General features: G+C 44.7%; 1 protein-coding gene and 1 non-coding gene across 2 annotated transcripts in view; both read left to right on the forward strand.

Moving 5' to 3' along the window:
• The window catches only part of ANXA13 (annexin A13), a 74367-nt gene that overhangs the window by 30019 nt on the left and 19252 nt on the right, over positions 1-25096 (forward strand). Inside the window, exons 4-5 of the mRNA XM_076005342.1 lie at positions 14821-14896; positions 24132-24226. Coding sequence (XP_075861457.1) covers positions 14821-14896; positions 24132-24226 — 171 coding nt within the window. The remainder of the gene's footprint in view (positions 1-14820; positions 14897-24131; positions 24227-25096) is intronic.
• On the forward strand, positions 7489-7636 carry LOC142871999 (U4 spliceosomal RNA). The gene has a single exon (XR_012920251.1). It is a non-coding gene; the product is annotated as a U4 spliceosomal RNA (small nuclear RNA).

Genomic DNA, 25096 nt, shown 5'->3' on the forward strand with positions numbered 1-25096 from the left:
AGGAGGTGACGACAGGCTTCTCAGTAGGGACTGACCTCAACTTTCCTCCTAGTTGCCTTAATCTCATATCCATCTTTCAGATTTGTCATCTGGGTTACTTTACCAAAAAAATTAAAGAAAGAAAGACATCATGGTCTACTTCTAATCTTCTTTTTTATGTAATCACAGCAATTTGCTCTTGGTGACCTGAGGCCTTGCTTTAGTCAGTACCTGTGGCTATTTACCACCAGGGGCTCAGCCTTCTCAAGACCTTTTAAAGAGACATGTTGACAGAATTTTTACAACCATTAGGCTAAAGCTGTAGACCCCGGATATGTTGGAACTCGGCCCTATTGACATTTGGGCCCAGATAATTCCTTGCTTGGGGCAGGGGGAGTTGCCCGTTCTGCCCTTTGTAGGATATTTAGCAGAATCCTGCCCTCTTATCACGGGATATTCCATTAGCACTCCCCTATTTGTGACAACTGAAAATGTCTCCAGACTTGCCAATTGTCTCCTGAGAGACAAAATCGCTCCTGGTTGATTTGAAAACCACTGCTCAGATGGGAACGCTGAGGCCATGGGGCAGAAGACATTCCCCTAATGTCTATCCCTCCGGAGCTCTGCCAGCAGCTGCCATTCCTGCCCTCGGGCCCAGACACTGCGCCACACTGACTCCCTCTCTTATCACAGGGGAAATGTCAGCGCCTCTTGAAGACTGACCCTTGCCTCCTGTTGATGACAGCAATAGCTGAGAGACGGCAGTTTTTCTCAGAACCTTGAGCCCATGGGTAATTTCTGAAGGCCAGGATGAGAAAGGTTTCACTGCAAAAACACTTAGCATGAAGGCTGCAGGGCTGTGAGCTGCTGGTTTCCCTGCCTTGATGAGCAGCGCTCTGCAGAATGACACTGGCTGGAAGAACCACGAGCTGGTGTGTTCGCCTCTCCTCTGGTGGGTGTAGCCCCCCAAAAGGACTGCCCCACTCAGACTCCCCATACCAGAGCTCAGCGCGTGGCAGGCCACTCACAGTGCTTACACTTCTGAGTGTGTCACCAGTACCTTCAGGAGCAATGAAGCCCACAGCATTAAGGCACAAAATGTTGAAGGGCCTTAAAGTCAGGTGTCTTTGCTCCTACTCTATCCTGCAGTCACCTCTGATAGGTAAATATCACATCAGCATGTATAACCCAGACAGCACAGCCTAAGAAAGCTTGTCTTTCTGGAAAATGACCTAACTATACCAATCTGTCAACCTACAAAAAGCCAAACTCTGTAAAATAATTTTAAAGAGATTTATTCTGAGCCAAATTTGAGGACCAAGACCCGGAGCCACTGCCAAGAGGCCTTGAGCAAGTGGACTCGCTGTGGCTGGGTTACAGTTCAGTTTTATACATTTTCAGAGAGACAGGGGTTACAGGCAAAGTCACAAATCAATACATGAGAGGCATACATTGGTTTGGCCCCAAAAGGTGGGACATCTCCAAGCAGGGGGCTTACAGGTTATAGGTGGGTTTAAAGATACTTTGGCTGGCAATTGGCTGAGAGAGTTAGACTTTAGCTAGAAGACCAGAAAGGATATGCTTATTTTAAGATAAGGGTGTGAGCACTCTGGGAGGTCCAGATAGGAGGATGTTTTAAATTTACAATAGGCGCCTGCTAGGATGCTTTAAGATATTTTGAATTTATGATAGGCATCTGCTAGGATGCTTGAGTTAAGACCGGGGCTTCTTATCTTTTAGGTGATGTTAATGCCATACCGGAATCAGGTTGGCGCTTAGTGGGAATTTACCGTTTGTCAGCCTGACTCAGCTGGCCTCCTTAGGAAGGAGTTTTTAGCAAAAGAAAAAGATCAGAGTTCAGTCCTCAAATCTTTATTAAAAGATGCTAAAATACCAATGTAGAAGTAATCTCAAATGTAGAAGAAAGGCCATTTTTTTTCATCTAAAAAGTTACACTCATTTTTCAGAGTGCACAGTCAATCATGTTGAGCTCTGATCCAAATGGATGTTTTTCTACTTTCAGCTTTGTTTGTGAAATGATACAAATATTCCCACCCATTTTGAATCTGCATTTAAGAAAAAGAAGAAAAAAAAGAAACAAATATTCCCACCCATGCAGAGTGATGACCAATCACTTAATAGCCACACATGTCACTGCTAAGCTGCATCTCTGAAAGGAGGGTCCAACAGTAAGGAATGGCCCTGTAACGTTCCCAGCACCCTAGGGTGGGCAGAGCGCAGGCTTCCCTCCCAGCTCTCTGATCTATCCCCACAATTAATAAATCTCTCATGGTGGGGTCCAAGTGCAAAGAGGATCTAAGTCAGCTTTGCTGTTAGTTGGTGTGATCATGGAGACTCCTAATGAAAACAGATTATAACTACCTAATAAAATACCAAATATTCTTAGAAGATTCAAACTGTGCTTAAATATACCCAACAAAGTATACTGGCAAATGTATTTTTTCTATTTAGTAGTTTTACTTTTTTGTGCTAACAAGCATTTAAGTGGATTTTTATTTTTTAAAAAAAGCAAGGCTTTTTATCAAATTTATTATCCCAAGGAAACCATGCCCAAGAAACAATCAACTTAATGAAATCAATGTCACTAATCACCCACAATTTATGTTTAAGATGTGAATAGCCTTTCTATTCTGTCTCAACATGCTCATCTCTACTAACCATGTCTGTGGAAATGTCGGCAGGATATTTTATGGCTCTCAATTCATGAACTTTCATAATACAATAAATACTTTGCATTCTTACTAACTGGCTTTGAAGTACAAATATATAAAGAGTTAGAGGTAAAAGAACATTTCCCTGAGAGAGATGGGAGTCTGGGTTTTTCTATAAGCAAGTGGGTGACCCTGGTTAGATGACTTAACAGTCAGGCCTCAGTTTCTTTATTTGTAAAGTGAGAGGATTGGATACATTCCATATCTTCTAGACTTCAAACTTAAATATGACCTTGATGATTGTTGCCAAATATATGCGTCATCTGTTCTAATAGTTCTATTAATTATTTTCCTTAAATCCACTCACTTTTAAAAATATAAATTGATTTATCTTAAAAGGAAACTTTATGTTTGTATCATAAATGGGACATTAGTACCAGTTGACATAAATGTAGATAACTGAATGAAAGAAAAAAACAATGTATTAAATTCTAACTAAATTTGATGTTTCCAGCTGAAGGCTTAGATCCCATCACCTGTTTTCTGACTAGAAAAAGACCTATTTGCATGGGATAGAGCAGGAGTTAACAAAATAAATATTTGAGGCTCTGTGGGCCACATAGCCTCTGAAACAAGTATGTAACTCTGCCATTGTAGCATGAAAGCAGCCATCAACCAAATATAAATGAATGGGTTGGCTATGTTCCAATAAGACTTACTGACAAACACAAGTGATGGGCTGCATGTGGTCCACAGTCTATATTTTGCCAAGCCTTGGGTTAGATGAGTATGAAAGGTCCACTACCACCAAGTAAAGACTTAATCAAAAGAGCTGAGAAAGAATTTTAAAAAGAATTCCATTCCCAGTTGGAGATCCAGTGGGCTTTATTGCCTTCAGTGTTCCATGTTACCAAGTTGGAAAAACCTAGGTTTAATTTCCACTCTAAGATTTTATGATAAACCTCTTGCCTTTATCTTTAGCATCTTGGGTAAGGTCTAGGATTTCTTACCTGTGTAAATCCTTGGCACATTTTCAAGTTGTCTTCCTCCTTCATTGGAATGTTAACAGGGAAAGTTTTTAATTTTTCTCAGTCTAATAGTTCTCCACTCTAGCTGTACATTAGAATTGTCTAGGGAGTTATAAAAATACCTACTATATCTGGTATATACCCATACGTCAGAGATTCTGATTTAGTATCACCAGGTTGGGACTTAGACATGTACATTTTAAAGCATCCCAAATGATTCTGATGTGCAACCAGGGTTGAAAAGCCACTAATCCATATCTTGGCCAGGTCATCTTCCTCAGAGTCCATTATTTCTTCCATTTGGTATTTGTTCTAAGAGCACCAAACTCTATTTATTAATGGCTCAGACTGTTTCACTCCTGAAAGTCTTAGGACTTCACTTCCATTTGTGATTTTTGTTGTTCCTCCAGGTGAGGTCTGATCGAGCTCTCCCAGATATCCTGGTTACATTTACTATTTATCTTCTCATTCTCTCTGCTTCATTGCCCTAGAAGGCTTGACATCATTCTCTGCTCAAGACATCTAGCTTTATTAAGTTTTCTCTTCCCCTCCACTGTCCCCACTACTGCACTGATCCCTGCCATTAATACAAACTGGAGCAAAGCCAGGATGCAAAGGGAAAGGTATTTAGTATATTCTGTAACATACAAAGGAAGAAGATTCCTCCTGCTCTGGAAGGGAAGAGAAATGCCTCGTGGCTGCAGAGACTTACTCTATCCAATCATCTGAACTTTCATTAATACATAAACATTTATCAAGTGCCTACAGTGTGCCAAGCACTGTGCTAGGTTCTGTGAATATGACAGTGAATATGATGCACACCTCACCTCCAGGAAGCTTACAGTCTAGGTAAAGAAACAGACTAGTAAATAGATATAGTAATGTATCTTTAAGGGGATCTGATAGAAATCCCTAGAGTGGAGTGTAAGCACAAAAGAGAAAGTCAGTTGTGTGCTAGAAAATGTCTCACAACCAGCTCTCCAGGGGAAAATGAATACCTAATTTGTGGTGTTTGCCAATTTCCATGGTGTAAATACTTTTATGATGGCTGGTTTCAAGTTATCAATGAGACCTCATTAAACACAGAGTTGGGAAGAGTTGCACACAATTGGCTCTTGCAAACTTGCAAAGTCAGCCCCACCTAAGGCGACCAACCATCCTGGTTCACCTGGAACTGTCTCCATTTTAGCATTGAAAGACTCGCATCCCAGGAAACCCCTCAGTCCTGGGCAGTTAAACAGTTGGTTACCTTAGCTTCAGCACACCACTGGAAGAAAATCCTCAGTTCTTCCCAGGAGGATCAAGAATGGTTTCAGAAAGGTGAGCTTCAGCATATTTTCTTAAGTAGATACATTCTCCACTGTTGCCAGTGGAATCACTGGCAACCAAGTGTTTGAAAAAATGGAGGAACACCAGGATCTATGCTGTCAATCCAAATTTATTTGGTCCTCTGAGGACTTGGGAAGTCACGGTGAGGAATACACTTGCAGTGTGCCCCCTCTCCCTCCCCTACCTCACACTGATGGGCCCTTTGGGAATATGACAAATTAGTGGTCAATTTGCATAGATTCTGTCAAGCAGGAAGAAAGGACATTTTGCCTATGAAAATATTTGGCAAGTTATCATCAGGCAGTCACCCAAAAGACATAAGCATATTGGGAACTTTGTCCATCCCACCGGCGTCATGCCTTTTCAGCCTTCAAAATGCTTCTGCTAAAATCCACCCCCGTGGCACCCTGTAGTCCTTTAGCTATGATCCCTCCTGTACTCCAAGGGAATGATACTTTACAAAATGGTGAAGTAGGTTTGGTGTGAGATGAGGAGAGGAGGAAGAGGAGGAGGAGGAAGCATTCTGAGAGCCTCGGAAGGGCAGAAAGGCCAATTCCTGCCCCTGGATCATCCTAATGAAGCCTCCCTGCCCAGCACTCTCATGTCGACTTATTCAACCTTCCAGAGATTCTGCCAGGCAGGGCGGGTATTAGTCCCAGTTTACAAATGAGAAACAGAAAACATGGTTCCACTTGAATCAGAAGGAACACAGGGAAAATTTTACAATAGTGCCTCTCCTGCATACACACTTTGTCCATTTTGTCTTGGAACTAGTGGTAACCGGACTTCATTTTTCATTTCATTTTTGATTTTCTCATCATCAAGAACATTTATTGATCCCACAGCTATGCAAAGGGTTCTTGGCTTCCCTGTCAATGGACAAGTCTCTGGTCTCAACTAGTGTTTTTGTAAAAGACCAGCATTCCAAGAGTTGAACTGAGCTTTTATATTATTACATTTTTTAAAAAAAAATAATTTTGATGAGGGCCAAAGACTCAATTGAGAAGTCAATAGTAGAGTTTCTGAATCCAGACTGTGTGAGTTTGAATCCTCATTCCATCACTTACTAGCTGTGTGATGTTGGGCAAGTTATTAACTTCTTCCTGTATCTCGGTTTCCCTCAGCTTCAAAATAGGAGGTAACAATATCTACCTCGTAGGGTTGTTGTGAGGAGTAAATGATTTATTATATGTAATTATCTGGGCCAGTGCCTGGCACATAGTGAATGCTCTATATTTTGCTGTCATTCTCAATTTTAAGTTTTTCTACCATAAGTTTCTCCTAGACCTTTATCCCCTACTATTACTTATCTATAAATACAAAGTGGTTTCTAATTTAGGATAAACTTATATAATCATTTTGAGTTTACTATAGCAAACTCCCAATTTTTTTTTTTTTTTTTTTTTTGTGACAGGGTCTCACTTTGTTGCCCAGGCTAGAGTGAATGCCATGGCATCAGCCTAGCTCACAGCAACCTCAAACTCCTGGGCTCAAGCAATCCTGCTGCCTCAGCCTCCCAAGTAGCTGGGACTACAGGCATGTGCCACCATGCCCGGCTAATTTTTTCTATATATATTAGTTGGCCAATTAATTTCTTTCTCTTTATAGTAGAGCCGGGGTCTCGCTCTTGCTCAGGCTGGTTTTGAACTCCTGACCTTGAGCAATCCACCTGCCTTGGCCTCCCAGAGTGCTAGGATTACAGGCGTGAGCTACCGCGCCCGGCTGCAAACTCCCAATTTTATTTATTTATTTATTTATAAGGACAACAGTTTCCTATAAACTCCCAATTTTAAAAGCACCACACAAAGCACTGTGTAAAGGTCTTATTCAGCACTCAAAAGGAACTAGATCAAGATGGAAGAAGGTAATAAAAGTAACAGTAATAAATAACACTGGCTGTCATTATCCTGCCCAGCATGTTTGAAAAATAGCCTAATAACCCATGAGGTGGGTGCTACTATTTCCATGTTTCAGATGGGAAAACAGACCGAGAAAAGATAAGGAGGGAAATTAGCATCATTCCTGGTTCAAGTGTAGAGACAGAACCCATGTGACCTCAGAGAAGTCCCTTCCACAAACTAGACTCAGTTTCCTCAACTCTGTAATGTTCTTAAAATCTATACAAGGCAAATTTACAAAGGAATATTATTCAGCCTCAAAAAAGAAGGAAATTCTGCCACTTGTGACACCCTGAATGAACCTAGAGGACATTATGCTAAATGAAATAAGCCAGTTATAGAAGGATAAATGCTGCATGACTCCACTTACATGAGGTACCTAAGACAGTCAAGCTCACAGAAGCAGAGAACAGAACTGTGGCTTCCAGGGGCCAGAGGGAAGGGAAATGAGGAGTTGTTGAATGGGTATAAAGTTTTGGCTAGGCAAGATGAACTGGTTCTAGAGATCTGCTGTACAGCATAGGACGTAAAGTCAGCAACACTCTATTATGCACTTAAAAATGTGTTAAGCGGATAGATCTCAGCCTTGCTCAGTGGCAGTACCGTAGCCAATGAGGTTTATCGAGGCACAGTTATTGCTAATTGAAAACTTTTCAATACCCCACCACGACGACTTGAAATATAGTCAGCATTGGCAGTTTTTTACAGTCTCTACCAAAACTGAATAAGACAAAAAAGAAAAATAGAAAAATTTGTATTTTTGCAAAAAAATTTTTAAAAAGAGAGTAGATCTCAATTTAAGTGTTCTAACTACACACACACACACACACACACACACACGCGCGCGCGCGCATGCGCGCACACACACGAAGAGGACTCAAGGAAGCTTTCAGAGGTGGTGGATATGTTTATTACCTTGATTGTGGCGATGCACATGTCCAGATTCATCAAATTGTATACATTAAATATGTGCAATTTATTGTATATGAATTATGCCTCAGTAAAGCTGTTTTAAAATTTTTTTCCAGTAGTTTTATAAAAAAAAAAACCAAAAATCCATACAAGGCCAGTTTAGCCAGAATCCCTGACATTGGCTCAAGGTGCCATTTCCTAGCGGTGGCAATGGTAACTGCTTCCACCCAGGACAATTCGGGCATGGCTGAGGCTCTGCCCTGCACACCTTCACCTGCTGTGTGGGGCTCCTGCCTAATTTTTGCTCCTGCCTAATAAGCCCCAAGCCACTAACTGGTTCTAATCCTGGCCCTTGTTTTTAATCTCCTCGGCCTCCTCCCCCTTTTGTGCCAGCTCAAACAGCAGCTCTTTGGACCAGTGCGCAGCGAGCCCTCTGCCCTCTGCTCCCGGCACTTCCTGAGGGCCCTCTTGGCTCACAGCCTGGACACCCAGCAACCACTGTCAAATATTTACTGAGCAGAGTGCAGCAAGCCAGGGCTTCTGAGGAACTGCGCTGGAAATATTAAACAAGCAGCATGCCACTCCCATGCATTTTGATAATACTTTCAGCGTTTGCAAATGACCCTTACATCCTTGTGTCACCAAGCATCCCACCTCCTACGTGCCATCACCGGCGTGCTTGCTCTAATCCAGCCTTGCGCTACCATGTCCCGAACACGACTGCATCTAAACCTTGCACGACCCCAGGAGCAGGTGTGTCCCCACTTTAAAGATGAGACAACTAAGGCTCAGAGAGATGAATCAGCTTGCCCAAGGTGGTGCAACCAGCAAAGGGCAAAGCAGTAATTGAACACTGAGTCTGACTCCCAAGTCCATGCTATGTGGACCGCTATGTCATGTTTAGACGTGACCACTGGCAGGTCACAGTAACGCACAAGCACACAGACCCTGAAAGCACCATGCTGTCACGTCTGCCTGGCTTGTCCTCCCCCTACCGCCACTCCTCCCTTTTATAGTATTGCTTGTCTAACTCCTACCCATCTTTCTGGAACCAGCACAAACATCAACTCCTCCATGAAAATTCCTCTTTCTCTTCTCAACTGTTTGCACCCAAATTTTACATCAATCCAATTGTTGTGTGTCTGTTTACATGTTTATTTCTCTGGGGCCAAGGACTGTGCTTCATAGATCATTGTGTCCCCCTCATCTGGGTAGTGCTTAGCACACAATAGGTCTTCAACGCTTTGTTGAAGGAAGGGAAGGGAGAAAAGAGGGGAGGAGGAAGGAGAAAAGAGGAGGGAGGAGAGAAAGGAGGGAGAGAGGAACTACTCAGAGGAAAGTTTAATTTGCCTGACAGATATTTCTTAATTAACTCACACATCTCTCATGAGACAGTCTTTTCTTATTGCCCAGTCTTGAAGCTATTCAAATAGAAAATGCGGAGAAGGACTGATGAGTATGAGTGTACTGAAGTGTGAGTGTATTTATGTCTGTGTTCTGGAAAATCCTGGTTACTGTATAATGCACAGAGCAACCCATTTGCAAACCATCCAGCTTAGCAAACTCCTTCACAAACTCCATCCCCAGAGTTTGCTGCAACCAACCTGGAAGAAGATTTTTCCTAGAATGTTCCATTTCCATCCGAAGAGTTAAGATTTCCTTGAATTGCACTGGGACAGAAGGTGCTTGATCAGGAGTCTGTTTTTCCACTGTGGCCCTTCTGGCTGGGAATCTCAGGAACTTGATACAAGAGATGACCTTCCTTGTGGGCAATCGTCATGCTGAAACAGGAAGGTGTCTGAGTCATTTCACAGAGTGGGTGTTTTCAGCATTCTTTCTGCCCAGGTGACACTGCTTCCTGGGATCACGGCACCTCAGTTAATTTTCTGTGCCTCTTCCCTGGAGAGAAATGGATTGTTCACTTCCTTGTTTTAGATGAAGGAACGTAGGGACACAGAGAATGACATGTAGAGCTACTAGAAGGAAGAAAAACCAAGATGGAAAGTTCCCCAGCAGCAGGGGTGCCTGGTTCATGCACCAGGCTGTGCCTTTTGTAGAATCGATGGCGTTTGCTTCCATTTTGAAGCTGAGGTACAGGCATGATGGCAAGCACCCGAGAAAGCTTGTGTCCCAAGGAGAGCCTCACAGCCCATGAGGTGTGAATTCTCACACTTGTCAAACAAGACAGTTACAAGGCAGGTTGTTGGGCCATCATGCCAGGCCACCTGGACTCCACAGCCTAAATTTGAAACCACGTGACTGCCCTGTGTTAAATATGCATCTGGAACTCCAGATCCAAGCAGCAGGTGACAGATGAAAAACTGATCCTTAGAGAGCCGCTTACAAGGTGAAAACTCAAGCAGGAAAAGGTTTTGAAATATTCTGGAAAGTTCATTGCTGATGTGCCTTCAACAAATATTAATTGTTTATATTTACTGAGCCCATGCTCTCTGGCAGGCTTCATTGAATTCTTCCAAGAGCCTTACAAGGTAGGCACTGTTATCATTCCCATTTACCATAAAGAAACCACGGCACAGAGAGGTTCTGTAACTTGCCCAAGGTAACACAGCTAATAAGCAGTGGTGCTGGAATTCAAATCCAGTCTAATGAGAAAGCTATGTTCTTATGAATATTATGACTTCAATGGCCAGCTATTATAAACATGATGCTGTTTGTGGCCTTGTAAGGTATATATTCAACAAGCTTAGAAGATATCTGTCGATATGTTCTAAACTTGTTGAATCAAAATGTGCAGAATTAAAAACCTATATATCATATATGATACATATGTATGTGTATATATATGCCTTCATATGTATCTTCCCAACTTGTTAACTTTCAATATGCAGAATTGAAATCTGCATAAATGTCACTTTATAAAATTTTATAAATGCCACTATAAGACAAAAAGCCAAGAGACAGCCCAAAGCGGCAGGAGGACAGACGTTTAGGTATCTCCCTATATAACTTGACACCTGAAAAGTTACTTTATGTAAGCCTCAAACCTTGCAAAGTAGAGACTGCTCCCATTTTACAGATGAGGAAATGCTGGCATAGAGGGTAATGGTGCAAGTTCATATGGCTGCTAAGAGACAGAGCCACATTCAAACCAGGATTCCTATGGGCTAAAAGCCTAGACTTCTAAAATCATTTTTATTGACATTTAATACCTTGTGTTGTCTTTATCTGTGTCCTGAGTGTCAGTGCAAGTGCTGATGAAAAACAAAGCCAAAGAAAACAAAACGAGGAACACTGCAGAGAAAGCAAGTTGAATATCCACGCTTTTACCTAAAGCCTCACAAAGTGTCTGAGGCCATCCTGGAGTCCCCTGTGTGCCATTCAGTGTCTGACTCATGCTTCCACTTTATGTGGATGTTCTGCCCAGTGGCTTCAGGTTTCAAAAATGAAATCTCCTGATTGGCAAACAGGCCTGAGGCCCCAAAGTCATCTGTGTGCCCTAGAACAATGAACAATGGCTGTGGAATGTCGGTTCTGTATACATTCCCGAGAAGTTCGGTCCTCAGCTCACGGGAACAAGCCATAGGACACCCCTTCCATCAACACTGGGCGTCGCTGATGAATACGTCCATTGTGGAGGCCGCCCCAGCCACGCAGAGGGGAAAGTGCCAGGCAGACTGTTTTCTTTTGCTCTTTTAAAAAAATCCCATCACATGATTCCTCCACTCCGACATCAGATATCCTGCTGTTTTGAGGAACAAGACTGGATTCTTTTCTTGAGCGGGTTAGGAAAGATAGCCAACATGGCCGGCCATGGTTCCTGCGGGGAGATGGGGCTGTGACTTCACCCTGCACTGGTGGTGGCGGTGGCCTCCATCATAGACCCCGCTTCCATGTTATTTGTTCAGCAAAAAACAAAAAACTAAGTCCCAGTGTCACCTCCATTCCTGACACGTGGTTCAACACTCTCCCACTGCACCCCCAGATATTAGAGTTATTGTGGATTAAATGACAGTGATTAACTAATTTTTTTTTGGTCCTAGATGAACAAACTGAACATGTTCAGATAATTCTTTTGTCCCATCCCTGAGCTCCTATAACTCTATGATTTTTGTATCATGGAATGACCTTCCTAAAACAGGAAGGGGATGAGGAGCAGGAATGTCATTTATATCTGCCAGAGAGAGTCCTGGGTCTGGCCCTGACACCCACTTAGGTGTTCCCTGGCCAGGTGATGGGAGGCAAGTCTCCACGTGGCCTCTGCAAGTGCTCACAGCTTCTTCACTCCAATGAGGCAAAGGTGCCCCTCTGGGGGAAGTGGCCCTGCCAGCACCGAGCTTGGCAAGTGTTCCCCAGTGGGATGCCACCCGGGCCTCTTGGCCAGGGCCCTCGGGCAGGGCATAAGCTGCACAGCCATTCCCAGAGCCCAGTGTCTCTGTTTCAATGTATCAATTTGTGAAGTGGGACAGATAATAAGTGTCCCACCAAATCCTCTGCACTGATGAGGCTGAAATGCATACAGAACAGCTTGTGAATGAGTCTGTTAGGAAGAGATTTCTGCACCTTCATTCCATTTTACCTCACTCGTACTTCTCATAAGAAGCAAAAATGCCATGTACTCCTTTGAGGTTGCTACTTTCACACTCAGAGAACCATCTCCTTAGCAGTGTGATTAAAAGGCAGGGTGGGCTTCATAAGCGTGCAGCCACACAGGGCCCCAAGTTCAGAAGGGCTCGTGCTTGGTTTAATGCTCTGACGTCACCATATTGAGATTCTTAACAATGTTTGAGCAAGGAGCCCTGCACTTTCACTTGTGCTGAGTCCCACAAATGATGTAGCTGGCTGTGCCAAGAAGCCTTCAAAAGCACCAAATAGCTTTCTTACGCCCCATAAAAGATTTGCATATGGAAATGGGATGTGCAGGCCCTAGTCATGGAATGTGGGGCAGGATGGTGCAGTGGGCAGCACACGGGCTTTAGGAGGCAAACCTCAGACAAGCTCCCTGACCCGTCTGTACCCGGCCAGGTTCCTCATCTGTAAGACAGACTGCTAACGCCAGCTCTTCCCTATGGATCATGAAGAAAGGTCTGTCAACTGCCTGGCCTGTGGCAGGTGTTCCACTAATGCCAGTCCCTGCTTGTTTCAGGAGCAGATCCCTCAAGGTGGGCCACACCCTCCTCTCACATCCCACAAGGCAGTAAGGTGACAGGGACTCCTGAAGATCCCTTCTGCTCTAGGAGTGTATGCCTCTCCACTAACCACTGCCTAGAACTCAGCCGTGCTCCGGCCCATGGACAGTCGGGACACTTTGGGTTGCAAGGGCGGAAACCCAACTCATGCTAAGACAAAAGAGAAGTTTGCTAGTTCACGAACTGGAAAGTGCAAGGATACAGGCACTGGTGCATCTGAGGATTTATACAATGTTATTCAATCTCTCTCTCTGTCTCTCTCTCTCTCCTGCTCCCATTATATAATGCAGTGGTCCCCAACCTTTTGGGGGGCCAGGGACCATTTTCATGGAAGACAATTTTTCCATGGAAGCAGGGGTTGGGGGGGTTCTGGATGATTAAAGTGCATTATGCTTGTTGTGCACTTTATTTCTATCATTATTACATTGCAATATATAATGAGATCATTCTACAACTCACCATAGGTTGGGGACCCCTGAAATAGTGGACAAAATCAAAATGGCCACCAACAGGCCTAGACTCACACTCCCTCAGCTTAGCAAGCCCAGTTGGGAGAGGCATGTCTCTCTTACATCTCTATGTACCGACCCAGGGAAGTACTCTACCTGATCCTGCTTAAATTTCATTCCCACTCCTGAGCCAATCCTGACTGGCAGAGTGACAGGGCACGTGCCCATGCTGGTGACAGCAGGCAGAACGATGGGGCTGAAGCCTCATGACTGACGGCACCGGCCAGACCACACGGGTGGGGGAGGGGAAAGCTAGGCATGCCCTGCAGAGAACTGCAACACACCCACCACGCCGTGTGCGGTTTACTGTTCACTCCCACTAGCACCCAAGGAAATGAAAGGCGGGAGAGTGGAATCGGGTGGTGCTGGCAGTAGCACTAAACCGGCCTTCATCGGAGCATGGGAAATATATAGATACATGTCACCAAGGAGAAGCTCCAAGAGGAAAGGCAAACAGCTGACAAAACTCAGGGTGTGTTCAAGGCTACTAGCTGCATAACTGCAATTAACCTCACATCTTTCAATTTTTAAAATAGTCGCGATGTACTTACTTTTATGGTTACCTTTTTTTGGTTACCATTTTTATGGTTATTTTTATGGTTTATGCAAGTGATACTGGCTTTCTATTTTAGTGTTCATTTGAAGTTTCCCTTTTAAAGTAACTTTAAGAAAAAAAAAAACGTTAGTTGAAAGAAAAATAATAAGCAAATAATGCTATAGACATAGGTAACTGTGGAGAAATTAGTGCGTGTATTATGCCAATGAATGAAGTGTGGGAAACAGCTCTGTACACACAGTACATAATCAGGGCTTTCCTTTCCAAGGAGCACTAAGATACCAAAAACTGTGCTCTTGCTGTTTCTTATAGTATCTCTGACAAACCAATATATGTCTTTCATACGGATGGCAAAGATCCAGGCTGCCAAATGAATCCGTAGTAGGAATCCTAGAACCTTCAGTGCTTGGCCAGCAAATCCTATTCCTTAGACATAGCTGTGTCTCATGGCAAAAGGGGAGAAGCAGCACTCCAGGACATTAGCACACAATGTTATTCTCTGTTTCAGAGACAGACACTCGTCACAGAGTTGGCCAGAACGATTGTCCTTTAGAACAGAGGGGACCATTCTCCTGTGGCCATCCAAGGCCAGCTGGCCCCAAAGAGTACCAGCCACCTCTCTAGGGCCAGCGTTTCCCCAGCTGATTTCCACATGTACCCGCGTGTAAAGTGTCAGCTGCTCCTTTGTTTGGATGACCACGTGGTCTTCTAGTTAGCTACCAATTTTAGCCAGAAATAATTTAAGAATGCCTATATATTTTCATCTCACCTTTTCAATTATTTTCTCCAGGCCAAAGCAAGAAGTCACCAGGGTTTTGACGTGGCTCGAGATGCCAAAAAGCTGAACAAAGCCTGCAAAGGAATGGGTAAGAGAGATATTTTGTCTGCTAATTTACTTTTGAAGTTGATTAGGCTTGATCTCATGTCCAACTTCCCCATGATGTTAGGAAGACAATCTCCCACTTATCTTGTGTATTCCAAGCTAGCTCAAGTCAATCATTTCTAATGATCTCTTTAAGTTCCAGAAATTATAATCAGACCCTGTTACTTTTCAGGATCCTATGTAACAGAAGTTGGGTATTGTGACATTTAACTTGACCTCAAGGCAAAGGAAACTTCATGACAAGTACAATTCTTGCAATCCTAGTGCCACCCAAGCCCCCTGCCCCTTTCATGGGAGGTGGTGGGGAGCCAGGTCTGATGTGAGCTGTATCAGTGACCTAGGAGCCGCATCTACAAGTAGATCAGGTGTGTGCAAAACTGTGGCCAACATCAAGAATCGAGGGTCAAAATGGGAGAGGATGTTTACACCCAGGTCTAAGTGCCAGAGCATGGTCAAGAGTTGAGGATTCAGTGAGAGGTCAGGAGTAAGGTGAACCCAGGACCAAGGTGGGGCGAGGGAGAGAGCCTCTAGGTTGCAGCCACAAAGAAAGGCTCTGGGACCCAAAGAGTCCTCTCAGGCAACAAGGTTCTAGTCCCCAAAGCCTGGCAGAGGGTGGGGTGCAAAGCACAGCTGGAAGGATTTACCTTGAACAGAAGCAAGAGGGAGGGACTGCGATGTCAATGCCTTCACAGGTGTTGTTGGACAGAGCTGAAGGTGCTGGTGACCTGATGTTGCTCTGTGGGTCACCAGCGAGGTTATCTGCGCGGTTATCTGCTAAAGACAAGGGCTTGACCATTGACCATGCAGTAGGGGCCTGAGTGGTGGTTTGGACTCACCCTTGAGTAGCAGAGAAGGGGACATGACCAGCAAAAGACTGCTGATCCATGCCAGAGCCCCCTTGAGTAGGGAGACCACAACTTCGCATGGCTCCAGCCCAAGTGGCTGTGTGATTTTCTCCTGCCGCCTGAAGGAAGGAGAGGAGAAATGGAGGTTAGATTGACCCTGGCTTTGCGGATCAGGGGTTCTAGAAGAACAAGCAAGTGAGGTCATTGAAGGGGATAAAGGGGTCAAGGCAAGGTGGATTAAATTCCTGAATTTTCTTTTTTATATTTATTAAGAAACAAAGATTTCAGGTATTGGGCTAAACACTTTAAATAAAAAATCTCATTAAGTTATTCTCCATTAAGTTAAACCCATTTTTCAGATGAGGAAACTGAGGCCCTGAGAAGTTAAGTAACATACTCCAAGTCACAAATCCAGTAAGTGGGGAACACTGGGATTGCACCTATTCCTGTCACTCACTCCAAATGCCACCAATTTAGACCATCCCAGCTAGGCCACCTCAGCCACACAGCTGTAGTTCTGGAGGGGGGGGTGATGGGACTGAGAAGACATTGCCCAGTGCCATTGACAGCTGGGAGCAACCATTTGAGTCCACAGGATGTTTTATTGAATTATTCTTTTGCTTATTGTGATATAATTCACACACTGTAAAATTCACCCCTTTGCAATGTGCAAGTCAGAGTTTTAGTACATTCACAGGGTTATGCAACCATCATCACTAATTCCAGAACATTTTCATCTCCCCAAAAAGAAACATTCACCCACTGGGAGCCCTTCAGCTCCAGGCAATCATGAAGCCATTTGCTTCCAGTGTCTAAGGATTTGCTTATTCTGCACCTTTCATATAAACAGAATCATACAATATTTGGCCTTTTGTGTCTTTTGTGCTTCTTTTACTTGGCATAATGTTTTGTGAAAACAAGTGATAGTTTTTTTTTTACTTAGAAGTAAATTAGCGGAGATTTACTCTCCTAGGAATGGATGTCATGGTAAAATATGGCCATAAATTCACACAGATAAATTTGTGACCCCAGAGGATAAAATTAGGATCCACGGTGGAAGTTCCAAGGAGACATAGTTTGCTTTAATATAAGAAACGTATCTAACTGTAGAATAGCTGCCTTGCCCAGGAAATGTTGAGAAGTCCCAGGGATGGGAGAAGATCTGGTGGGGGAATGGTAGATGGGATATCCACATAGTAAGTATTCTTGGATAAATCACAGAGAAAGAGAGCGAGGAAGAGAAAGACGAGAGAGAAGGGAGGGAGAGAGAGAGGAGGGAAAGGGAAGGAGGTGGAAATGAAAAACGACAAACAGGTGTTTATTTGGGGCATCAGAGGGCCCGTTCACATCCGGACTTGGCTAATGTCGTATTGGGACCATGCCACCAGGCGGCAGGCTCTGCGTGGACCTGGCAGGATGTTATGGCTGAACCAGCCTCCCAGGTGCCTTCCAGGTGAGGCTTCCCTGCTGCCTTTACAGGAGGTCCTGACACCTGGATGTGAGATGAAGACAGGAGCCCAGGTGGGTGTGGGAATGATTCAGCTGTGATTAGTGATGAATCGCCGTGTTTGTAGCCACTGTACAGATTCAGTTCAATAAGCACAGATGGAGCACCTACTGCTCCATCTGTGGAGCAATAGGTGCTTCACCTTTTTGCACCTACTGCCAAAGTCACACTGCATTCTTGCCCCCTTTGGGATGTGGCCACAACATGGGGACCAACGTTGTACTGGTTACTGTGTAGATCTCCTTCTCTATGCCAAGTGCTAAGCTGGATGCTGCACATACACCATTTTATTAAACCTTCCCAACAACCCTGCAAAGTTGCTGTTATTATAATGACTCAACAGATGAGAATGCCAAGACTCACAGGTTAAATATCTTGCCCAAGCTCATAGCATTATGAAATGAAGGTGGGGCAATTGGAAACTAGGACCCTCTTGGAGAACTCTGATTTGGTTGAAGATCTAGAATACCGTCCTCTGTTAATAAGTACAAGCTGAAGCAAAATTGCATTGTTGGCGAACATTGTCTGCAAGAGCGAGAATCCATCTCACTGATGTACCAGCCGTGCCAGGGCTGGATTTAAATGTTTAGGGCTACACTGTCCAATAGCCACAAAGGCGAGCCACACAGATGATTTTAAAGTTTTAAGAAGCCAAATTTTAAAGGAAGAAAAAACAGGTGAAATTCAATATTTTAATAATGTATTTTAGTTAATCCAATACTGCATCAAAAATATGACTTCATCAGGTAATCAACATAAAAATTATTCATGAGGTGTTGTAAAATATCCTGTACACTCCCACCCCCTCACCACCTATGCAAGTCAAGATAATAATGCCATACCATAAACTAATTTTAGTTTTTCAAATGACACAAAACAGGCAGGTTTCTTGATATTTTTTCTTTTTCCTTTTTCCTTTTTTTTGCCTTCCTGCATTCTTGGTGTCCTAAGTCCATGCTTGGTCTAGGTCTTGAGCAACCCAGAGCAGCCCCATGACCCTTCCCTGCTGTGGACACTCCCTGGCAGCCCTCCTCTCAGGGCTCCGCCCCCTCCGCTCTCCCTGGCTCCCCACCACCAGGCTCGGCCCATACCTGCCTCTTGTTGGACAGTTCTAGCAGGGCCCCACTGGAGAGAATGCCCGAATCCTGAGAATGTGTGCACCCCAATGTCCATTTTTGATGTCTGAAATGTAAAAGAACGTTTGCCATTCTCCCTCATAGTGTTGTTGAAACAGGCTGTAGTGGTAAAAGATTAGCTGGTAGTCCACAGCTTTGAGTTCTCAGGGGATCTTATTAATATGCAAATTATGCCTTAGCCTAGGGGGGTGCTATTTTGCATTTCCAATAGGCTCCCAGGTGCTGCTGATGCTGCAGGTCCTGGGACCACCCTTTGGGGGACAATGTCAGGCCCATCTGAGATGCACAGAGGTTAAGCTACGCCGCTGCTCAAGCTGCAGAGGAGCCGAACCAGGCCTAGAACTCAGATGGTGACTGCTGGCCCAGCACTCTGCACATGCCAGGTGTGGGCATGACCTTCAACTCCTGCTCTGCCACTTACCGGTGCCATAATCTCAGTGTTGCCATCTGCAAAATGGAGCTAACAATGTCTCCTAGCAGGGAGGCCACACTGAGCCCAGCAGCTGGTGGCCCTCATTATATGCTGGGATCCAAAATCCACACAAAGCCAGTTAGATCAGCACGAGCATCCAGTGGGCCCCAGTGATGTTCTCTATCACTGAGGGCGAATCAGGTTGAATGGGGTCCCCCAGAAGATATATCCACCCAGAGCCTGTGAACATGACCTTATTAGTTAGGAAAGGTCTTTGCAGATGTCATTTAAGTTAAGGATCCTGAGGATCTCTCGATCATCCCAGATTACCTGGGTGGGCCTGAAACCCAATGACAAGTGACATTAGGAGAAACAGAAGAGAAGATGATACACAGACAAGGCCCTGTGAAGACGGAGCAGAGACTTGAGAGACACAGCACAAATGAAAGAACACTAAGGACTGATTGCCGGCACGCCCCTGAGGCTGGGGGAGGCAAGGGACAGATTCTGCCCCAGAGGCTCTGGGAGGAGTGTGGCCCTGCAGACACCGTGACTTCAGAACTGTCACGGAATAGATTGCTGTTGTGTTAAGCCACCAGGTGGATGGTAATTGATGCAGCAGCCTCAGGAAGATAAGACAGAGGACAAGGGAGAAGTGAGGATCCACTCAGGCAGGCAAGATTCTCCCCTCTTCATTCCTTCATCTGTGGGGGACTGGGCGACCCAGTGGTGTCTGCAGGAAAGAGTGGCCCTGGGCAGCAGAGCTGGGGCTGCAGCCTCAGGGCTCAGCGAGGGGGGCTGGCGCTGGCACCTGGAGCTGAGGGAAAGCCGAGTCTCTGCCGTGTGCCCAGATCACTTGTCTGGCACACACGCCTGGGGGCCTTCAAATCTGTGGCTTCTGTCCTGCTGAAACTCGCTTAGTATCTTCCCAGAAAACTGCTGGGACAGCAAACCAAAGAGGTTGGCTTGTCACCTGGTTGTCACCTCCCCCTGACCTCTGCTGTGTAATTACAGTGACTGGTCCATAGTTGGGATGGAAGTCCCTTCTTTTCTCATTTTTCAGTCTTTCCCAGAACCACTGGGGACTGGCCCCGGTGCCTCAAACCATTGTAAACGTTTACAGGAAACTGTTCAGCAGCACCAACTGCTTATATGACACATATTGTGAAATGCAGAGTGAGGTCACCGTTCAGTAAATGGCTTTGTGGTCGGGCTCCTGGGATAAACGTGAGACCTGGACGCAGAGAGCGGGAGGGAAATCTGGTATCATTTTCATGCCCTCCTCCCACCCCCAGGCCGTGCTGGGCCATCCCAGGATCGCTTTGCTCCCTGGTCTCTCTTTCTTAAAGTATTCCGGGAAGGAAAATCTAGAAAACATTATTTTTTAAAATATTAACTGAATTTTATGGGTTGCACATGGCGTCATAGTAGGGAGGATGTTTATTATCAGTCCTTGCTACATACACCCCACCTGAGTATCACATGCAACTCACACCAATGTAGAGACAAAGTCCTCTCACGATGGTGGGCAAACTTCTCCATCCATCCGTCCATTCGTTCATTCATATTTGCATGTGGTTAAGCACTCAGACATTCAGCAAGTCATCTGATAAATATTGAGAGCCTTCTTTGTGGTTAGAGCAGTGACCAAAATACTCTGTATCTGTGGAACTTGTGGAATGTCGTGGCAGAGAGGGGAAAAACAGGCAGCGTGAGGGACACCGGGGAGGGGTGCGTCGTCTGTACAGAAGAGTCCGGTGAGTTGGGTCCTGAACAAGGAGTGGGAGTGAAGGTGAGGATTGGCGATATAGGGGTCCGGGCAGAGGGAACAGCCCATGCAAAGACCCAGAGGTGAGAAAGAACGTGTTGTTTGCTCTAGAAACCGTGAATCATTTACAGAGTAGGTGGAAAGGGGGCCTGGGAGAGGATAGGTGGGGAGGACAAGAATTTGAGAGGCAAGTAGGAGGTCCTCCTGCCACCTGCCAGGATCCAGGCCTGCCATGCTGAGGCCTTTGACAGGGACAGGTGCAGCCTGAATGGAAAGAAACGGGTGGGTGCAAGAGATATTTATGAGAAAAAGAAATCCCCTTGGAGGTGAGATTTCTGGCACTCAGAAGTTTAATAAAATAATCATAATAATGTCACAGAGTAAGTAACCAGATACACATGACAGAGGTGAAGCTTCAGGTGGAACGGAAGGGGGACAACATAAGTAACAGTGCTGGAACCAAACCAGAATGAGGCAGGCAATTAACTGCTGCTATGTGTGTAAGTGAGCTCGTCCTAGAATCTTCTCTTCTCCAGTTGGAACCAAATAGCTAAATCTTCCCAGAACTGTAGGGGTGGAAATACCCCTTGATAGTAAGTGAACAGTTCAAGGACACAAAGCTGGTGGCCACATCAGGACCAAAGCGTAGCTCTCAACCACACCCCACACTCTCAACCCACCCCAGGTCAGGCCTCTTTCCAAGTTCCCATTCTGTCTTTCCAAAGATGGCTCTGAGGGCTGGTGCCCAAGTCCAGGCAAAGGCAAAACACTTCAAGTTTTTGCCAGAATTCCCCTTTCTTTCCTTCCCCATGTCCAGCCAGGTCCCCTTGGTCCCTTCCCCACTACTACGGCCTGGATTTTTTCTCCTCCCAACCCCTCCAGCAAAATGAATCCAAAGGCATCAGCCTGTTCCTTCTGGATCCTGACGGCTCAGCTGGGTGGCAGCCACATCCTAGGCTTACCCGCTAACCAGGGCCAGGCAGCAGGGAGTGGCACTATGACAGCTCACACCACCCGTTAGTGACCACTCCCTAGGGCCCAGGCACCTGGCTCACAATGTCAGTACTTGCAATCTGACATAATCATTGCAGGGATCTTAGACATCTATAAATGCACAGCATGCCGTGGATGATCAAAGGAAACAGAAACTTAACCCTTCAAAGGTTTATAAAAGTACTTGGTCTACTGAGCAATGTGGCTGAGATGAGATGAGTGAGCCTTGTGTCGGTGCATGCAGAGAGTAGCTGGAGCCCAAACTCAGGAAGACTCCATGCCACCGTAAGGGATTCTGATCTGATTCTAGGACTCCTAAGGAATCACTCAGGGTATTTAAATTATGGGGTGAGTGAGCACATGAATGCCTCCGAGGGTGAACTGTGGCGCTCAGAGCCGAGCATCAGGGAGACTAAACACTCTTAGGGCCTGGTGGGCAGCAGCACTAGGAATGAGGAAGAGGGACAGATGAAAGAGTTGTCTCGTGGTGGGACACATGGGGCTTGGTGGCACTGGAAAGTAAAGGAGACAGATGGGCCCTCGAATGTGACTTTGGATCTCCCAATTTGGCTGATGCCATGCCCAAACATGGAGGAACAGGATGGGGAGTGGATTTAAGGATAGACCAGGAGAGTTCAGTTTTAGCTGCACCGGAACTTGAAATGCCTGGGGAGATCCCAGCTACAGCGAGCTGGGAGCAAGATCTGAACTTGAAGGAGAGATTAGGGCTGGAGGCACTGACTTAGGATTCATCAGCAAAAGGGCAATTGATGGTCACCTGGAGGAAGAGTGACTGCAACTAGATGGGAGACCTGGAAATGGAGTTGACAGGGCAGGTGAGAGACAAAGGGCCACCAAGGATGCTGAGAGTAAGGCAGTGGAGAGGTAGAGAGAGCAGAAAGAGAGGTGTAGAGTAGGGAAGAAAGGTGTTTCACACAGAGAATGCCCGAACAAATCCAAATGCTGCACAACAGTCAGTACGTGCAGCAGCTATGAGGAGGCGCTGAGTTGTGCCTCAGTTTCCCCATCTGAAAATAAGGGTTTGGACTAGATGGCCTCTGATATTCCTTACAGTTTTTATGGTGGCTGAGCGCATGCTCAGATCCCAGCGCACCCTGTCATCGGGTGAGCAGTTTATGGAAGGGTGACCTGGGCATGAGCCCTGCATGGGCGTGAGGCAGGACGGGCACACAGACATCCACATCCCCTAGGACCCACCTGGACCCCTCATCTCATTCTCATGGCAGCCTGGTATACTGTTACTCCCATCCTAGCCGTGAGAACACTGAGGCTTGGGCGGGCAAATAACTCGCCCCATGTCACACAGTCAGCTCAGGGCGCGGCCATGACTTGAATCCCATCTGAAGAAATCGAATTTAGGTTCGATGGTTAAATAGTCTTTCTCATTCCCATGCTGGCAATACCTGGGGCATTTTTCTAATTCTTTTTCCATGTTCAAACAAGGATATTCCTCCCTTCTTTCTTATTCATTATAGTTTTCAGTACTGATCAAATTGCAACAAGCATGTATTACTTTGAGCATCAGGATAAAAACGCTTTTTAGAAAGAGCATGACTCAAAGATGTAATAGGATTTTAAAGGGGCAACCATATATATATATATATATATATATATATATATAATTTATATATAACATATAATTTTATATATATATAATTTTCTTTGTTTTTCGTAATCTCATCCACTCAGTTATAAGTACCCAGATGCCAATAACAGGCAATATTTTTTCTTTTATTTTTTTAAAACAAGTTTATTGAGATGTAGTCCATATACCATACAATTCACCCATTTAAAGTGTGCAATTCAATCGTTTTTTAGTATATTCACAGACAGGTGCAGCCATCACCATAGTCGACTTTAGAACATTTTTATCACCTCAAAAAGAAACCCTGCCCTTTAGCTGTCATTCCATTAGGCACCCACCTACCCCCAGCCACTAGTCTACTCTCTGCCTGTACAGATTTCCCTATTCTGGACTTTCATATGCATGGAATCATATAATAGGTGGTCTGCCATGATTGGCTTTTCACTTAGCCTAATGTCTCCATGATTCATCTATATCATAGCATTTATCAGTATTTTATTCCCTTTAATTTGCCAAATATGATAACATTCCATTGTATGGATACCCTACATTTTCCTTACCTATTCATCTGTTCATTGGCATTGGGGTTGTTTCCACCTTTGGACTATGATGAATAATGCTGCTATGAACATTCGTGTACAAGGTTTGTGTGGACATATGTTTTCATTCCTCTAGGAATAAAATTAAAGAACAGACCCTACTCATCCCTCTTGCTACCATCATGCCTAGCAGCATGCTCCATGCAGCACGAGGCTACATGCATATTTATCTGAGTGAGTGAAAAGAATACAGTTTTCAGTGCAGGACATTAAAGCTCAAGGACCATTTGGTTCCCCGGAAGCCTCTGCCCACCTTTGAGCTGTGAGTCCTGCCTGCCTCAGACCCGACTCGAATAAACCTCCTTCTTGTTCCTTCTTCACTGTGGCTTTGTTTCTTTCTCCTGTCCTTTAGGAACTGATGAAGCGACGATCATTGAAATCTTATCCAGCAGGACGTCTGATGAAAGGCAGCAGATAAAGCAAAAGTACAAGGCGACATATGGCAAGGTGACTCCAGGGGTCCCTGGCAAGTGTGCGCACAGCCATGACTTTGATCTTCTCAGCTTCCTCTGTGTTCCTGAGGCAGCAGGGACACTTGTAAAGCTCTACTGAGTCAGCCAGGAGGAAAACTGAAAAAGCCATTTAAAAACTTTAATCGACTTCAGAAAAACCAAAATTGTTTTGTCTACTTAATAGCCTGTAAAAGCAATGTTCTTAACTCATTATTTTTTGAATTGACTTCATTTTTCTATTAAGCCCTTAGTCATTTTTCCACTCATTTTGGACTAATTCCACATATTATAGATAGGCCCGTGATTTGAAAATCAGTTTCCACAGGTGGGTCTTTATACAGGAATTTTTCATTTATTTAGCCATCTTCAGGAATGATGTATTCTTCATAAGTGATTGCTACAGAAACTAAAAATTAAATCTTCCATTTCATCAAACATCCACACTTTTTTCTTTGTTTACATTTTTTTCTTTCTTTCATTATTTTTGTTGATGATGCTATTATGTATAGAGTGTTTCAAATGTGCATTAGGCCTTCTTCTTCTTCTTCTTCTTCTCCTTCTCCTTATTTTTTTCTTCTTCTTTGAGACAGGGTCTCACTCTGTTGCCCAGGGTGGAATGCAGTGGCTCAATCAAAGCCCACTGTAACCTGGAACTCCTGGGCTCAAGGGATCCTCCTGCCTCAGCCTCACCAGTAGCTGGGACTACGTGCCACCACGCCCGGCTAATTTATTTTTTTATTATTGTTTTGTTTTTGTTTTTGTTTTTGTTTTTTGTAGAGACAGACAGGGTCTCAATATTTTGCCCAGACTGGTCTTGAATTCCTGGCCCCTAGCGATCCTCCCACCTTAGCCTCCCAAAGTTTTG

The sequence above is a fragment of the Microcebus murinus genome, chromosome 7 (genome assembly GCF_040939455.1).
Source record: "Microcebus murinus isolate Inina chromosome 7, M.murinus_Inina_mat1.0, whole genome shotgun sequence".
Classification (NCBI taxonomy): domain Eukaryota; kingdom Metazoa; phylum Chordata; class Mammalia; order Primates; family Cheirogaleidae; genus Microcebus; species Microcebus murinus.